The 4,365-nt window shown below is 46.2% G+C and overlaps 1 protein-coding gene across 1 annotated transcript; it reads left to right on the top strand.

Annotated features, from left to right (window-relative positions):
• The first annotated feature begins 588 nt into the window (after nucleotides 1-588).
• Nucleotides 589-3,995, top strand: LOC123078559 (UBP1-associated protein 2C). Its single transcript, XM_044501110.1, has 2 exons — nucleotides 589-1,960; nucleotides 3,748-3,995. The coding sequence occupies exon 1, from the start codon at nucleotides 637-639 to the stop codon at nucleotides 1,957-1,959; it is 1,323 nt and encodes a 440-aa protein (XP_044357045.1). The 5' UTR covers nucleotides 589-636; the 3' UTR covers nucleotide 1,960; nucleotides 3,748-3,995.
• Nucleotides 3,996-4,365: the final 370 nt, after the last annotated feature.

The raw sequence follows: 4,365 nt of genomic DNA, 5'->3' as shown, positions 1-4,365 counted from the left end.
AATAGGCTTGCGCTCAGCTATCACGCTCATCACTTGGGAGATCTGGAAAGAGAGGAACGAGCGAGTTTTCAACAATAAGTCCTCCCTGCCTTCGGTTGTCATGCATAAGATTAGGGAAAGGGGAAGGACTGGATCCTCGCCGGTGCTAAAAATCTGGCGGAACTTGTAGGCTGATCCTCTTCCCCCTGTGTCGGGGGCGGTGTTCGCCCCCTTCCTCGTTTTTTTGTTTTTTGGCTCTTGCCATACCCCAGTTTGCTTCTCCTATATCAATATAAGGCAAAAGCTTTTTTGCCTGTTTAAAAAAAAACAATATACTATTAAATCTTTACAACCTGTTTACATCATCTTATTATTTGTTTTAAGGAGCCCGTTGCAACGCACATAAATATGTCAATTTTTAGACAACTCGTGAACGTGTGCCGCTTACGCACGTTAGCACTTTTTTTTGTCACAAGCACATCTATACTCGATTGATCCTGCGGCCGCCAGCTCGATAAAAGCCCCCGATTGATCCTACCCAACGAGTCGCGTCGAACCCTTCCTACCCACCCATCCCCCCCGCGCCGCTACGCCGCCAAGCCCTAGCTAGGGTTTTGCCCTTTTCCTCCCCCGCCGCCCCCGCCCCCGCCCCCGCCCATGGATCCCTTCTCGAAGAAGCGCAAGCCGGACGAGAACGGCGCGGTCGCCGTCTCCCCCGCCGCCGGTGCTGCCGCGCTCGGGCTCACGCGCGATGACGTCCTGCGTCTCCTCGACCCGCTGTCCCGCGACCAGCTCGCCGACATCGCCGCCGCCGCGGCGCTCGCCTCCGGGGTCGCGCTCGATGCCGTGCGCGCCGCCGCCGACCGCGACCCGGCCCTGCGCAAGCTCTTCGTCCGGGGCCTCGGCTGGGAGACCAACTCCGACTCGCTCCGCGCCATCTTCTCCGCCTACGGCGACCTCGAGGAGGCCGTGGTCATCAGCGACAAGACCACCGGCCGCTCCAAGGGCTACGGATTCGTCACCTTCCGCCACGCAGACTCCGCCCTCCTCGCTCTTAAGGAACCATCCAAGAAGATCGACGCCCGCGTGACCGTCACTCAACTCGCGGCCGCTGGCGCGGCCGGTGGGCCATCCGGTGGAACTACCGGCGCAGGTGGTGTCCCTTCAGCAGACGTCTCACTGCGCAAGATCTTTGTTGGGAACGTTCCCGCTGACATGCCATCAGAGCGCCTCCTCGCGCACTTCGCTTCCTATGGAGAGATTGAAGAGGGGCCGCTTGGGTTCGACAAGCTGACGGGCAAGTTCAGGGGCTTTGCGCTCTTTGTGTACAAGACACCTGAGGGGGCGCAGGCCTCACTAGTGGACTCAACTAAGGTAATCGATGGGCAACAGCTCTTGTGCAAGCTAGCCATCGAGGGGAAGAAGGGGAAGCAGCAACCACAACAATCTGGGCCTGCCGGGCAACAGCAACCACAGATGCTCCAGGGTGGCCCGCCGGACATGACGGGTTCTGGGCTTGGGCTAGGTGGAGCGCAGATGGGTGGGCAATATGGTGGCCCTGGGAATGGTATGCCATCGTTCGGCGCATTTGGTGGTCCCAACCCATATGCGAACATGCCATCGTCCATGAGTGGCGGTGGTGGAGCTGGTTTGGGCTCAATGGGAAATCAGATGCATTCCGGGATGGGTTCTGCTGGGGCTGGTGCATTTGGCACCGGCGGGCTGGGTGGTGGTTCATTTGGGGGCTCATCTCAGTTTGGTGGTGCTGGTATGGGGCCTTATGGTGGTCTAGGCATGGGTGGGCCTTCCTCACTATACCGTATGCAACAGGGCTCAGGTGGGCTGCCCTCAGGCTATGGCGAGGGTGGAAACTACCCTCTTCCAGGGTCTGGTTTCCGGGGTCAGGACCCTCAAGGGATGTCACCAGGACCAGGTGGCAGGGGTCCTCCAATGTACCCCAATGTGCCACCTTATTTCTAAGGTAATTTCGCACCCTTCTGCTGGTGTTACTTGCTTTTACTAGTTGAGTGTGCTTGTTTTGAAGTGGCATAATGTAGCAAAATATGTCGTGCATCGTAGATGTCTTGCTATTTTCTTAATGATGAAATACTATGTGTTATGCCTGAAATACTATGTCGTGTTATGCCTGTTTGCAAATTGCGAGTGTTGCATTGTTGTCATGCTGTGTTTGCGTTTTATGTGAATATGTGATGTAATTGGAATGTATGATTGCTGCCTGGTTTGAACTAGCAATCTGTAAGTTGACATCAGCGATGTGGTGCTGCAAAAGTTGATTGGTCGGTATGGGGTTGCTATGTTAATGATGTATTGTGTCACATGTTCCATCTTTTTCCTGATTAGCGTGCTATTTGCTTTTTATTCTGTGGTTTTTTGTGGGTCGATACTTCAATTTTTGTGGCATTGCCATGTTTATTTTGGCATGATAATCTGATGCATCCCTCGCTCTAAAGGGTATTGTGTTTGTGTGTTGCTTGTTTTTTCTTTCTGTCTTCCTACATGACATGCCATTGTGTGAAGTTGGTACATGATTTGTGACCAAGCTGTTGTTTTTGGACGATCAAGCTTTGCTGTTGTTAATTTTGGTTATGCTAACAGATCATATGTGTCTGTGTTGTTGCCCTGATCTAACTGGTTTGTAGTTGATTATAGTGTTTCTGTTGTGGAGTGACAGCAGTTGGCAAACAATCAGAGCAATTTCTGTCATTTACAGAGTATTGTAATGGGCCCATGCTGATATGCTTGGCCATTTAGATGTTTGTTAATGTCAGAAATATGTTGATTGATGTGATGAGGTTTTACATATATTGCGTCGCCAATTCAGTTTCTTCCTCAGACCCGATACCCTTGGGTTTTTTATTTACTTCATAATGCCAGAGCATTAGCACATTTCGTAAAACCTGAAACTAGACATTTCCACGTTCCACATCACAAAAACATACAATCTGTAGTTTCCTGTTCCAGATTTTGATTCATGGATTGCGGTTATATAATGCTTCCTTATGTTTCATTAGTTAGATTTCTCCAGTGTTGAAGTTTTGGTTATGCCATGTTTGTCTAATGCTTCTGTCCTAGTATGTTGTATTGTATATACATCTGGACTACATAATACACCCATGGGAAATCTCTGCTTCTAATGTTTCTGTCATTAGTTTGCGGTTGCACATCATGTGCTTATGCATAGAATGGATCTCATCTTGTATTTGAATTGCTTTATTTTCATTTTTATTGGCCACTCTTTCAGTTCATTGGTGAATTCAAAACATAACTATACACATCCTGCGATAAATTGAACTGGTTATGTATCGTTGAAAGCGTAATATAACATAAAGTGTTATCTTATAGTTAGCAGAAATATTACTCTTCAAGATTACTATTTTATCTTGGTTATACCATATTTAGTTTTTTTGTCACTTGAACACTTAGGTTTGCTGTTCGTCAATATTCTTTTTATGCTCTTGTTGTTTTTGTTTTTGCATCATTTTGCTTTGTTTTGATTAAATTTGCAGTATTTACTCTAAAGGTTGCCAAATGTAGTTTCTTAATCTTCAAAGCTTTCTTAACTGATTATACTTTTTTATGCCTGCATTGTATCATCTATATAAGGAAGGATTAGGTGTGGTATTTGGAACTTGATGAACTAGCATTGTATTTCTAACCCTTGTATTTACTGTCATACTACCTGTATTTTGTCTGTATATTTTTTCTCAGCTGAACTATTGATTGAATTCTAGTGAATGTGTGACTCAGGTTGTTGACAACTCTTGGGAGCATATGCTTTGAATGGTTGTGCTGAATTCAGAAGTGTTGTCTGCATACATGGATGTCTTTGCATATTCTGGCTACCTCTGATCTGGAAATCAGTTTTGCTCTGAGTTTTCGTTGTTAAGAGATAAATCAAGCTAGATTAGTGTTTTATGTGAACTCTTTCACTAGACATGTACTTCTTATGACTGCTTTGCAGTCTGTCTATTTAAATACCTGAATTATCATTGTTACATTCTTGTGTATTGTCTCGTGATACCAAGTTACTTATGGTCATGTATGGTGAAAGCTTGGTTGGTAATTTGTGGACTGTTTGTATATATGAGTGATATCGACATGTCTGCTTGGTAGGGTTGGTGTAATATTTTTGCAGGTTCTAAAGAACTTTGTCTGCTTGGTAGGGTTGGTGTGATATTTTTGCAGGTTCTAAAGAACTTTTACTTTTGACAATGTCTTGGGTAAGTTTGGATATTTTGTTGATTTCCTTCCATTGGTATTATCTCTTTGTGCAGTTTCTTGTCATCTGTGTTGTGTATGCAGTTCTGGCAACGTTTTACTCAAGTTTCACAACAGTGTCTCCCACGATTTTGTTTGATGTATTGT

Source organism: Triticum aestivum, chromosome 3D, assembly GCF_018294505.1.
Source record: "Triticum aestivum cultivar Chinese Spring chromosome 3D, IWGSC CS RefSeq v2.1, whole genome shotgun sequence".
NCBI classification, from domain to species: Eukaryota; Viridiplantae; Streptophyta; class Magnoliopsida; order Poales; family Poaceae; genus Triticum; species Triticum aestivum.
This window is presented reverse-complemented; position numbering and strand designations above follow the sequence as displayed.

Excerpts from the sequence above, each read along its gene's own strand:
- LOC123078559 (XM_044501110.1), top strand. The coding sequence starts at position 637 with ATGGATCCCTTCTCGAAGAAGCGCAAGCCGGACGAGAACGGCGCGGTC.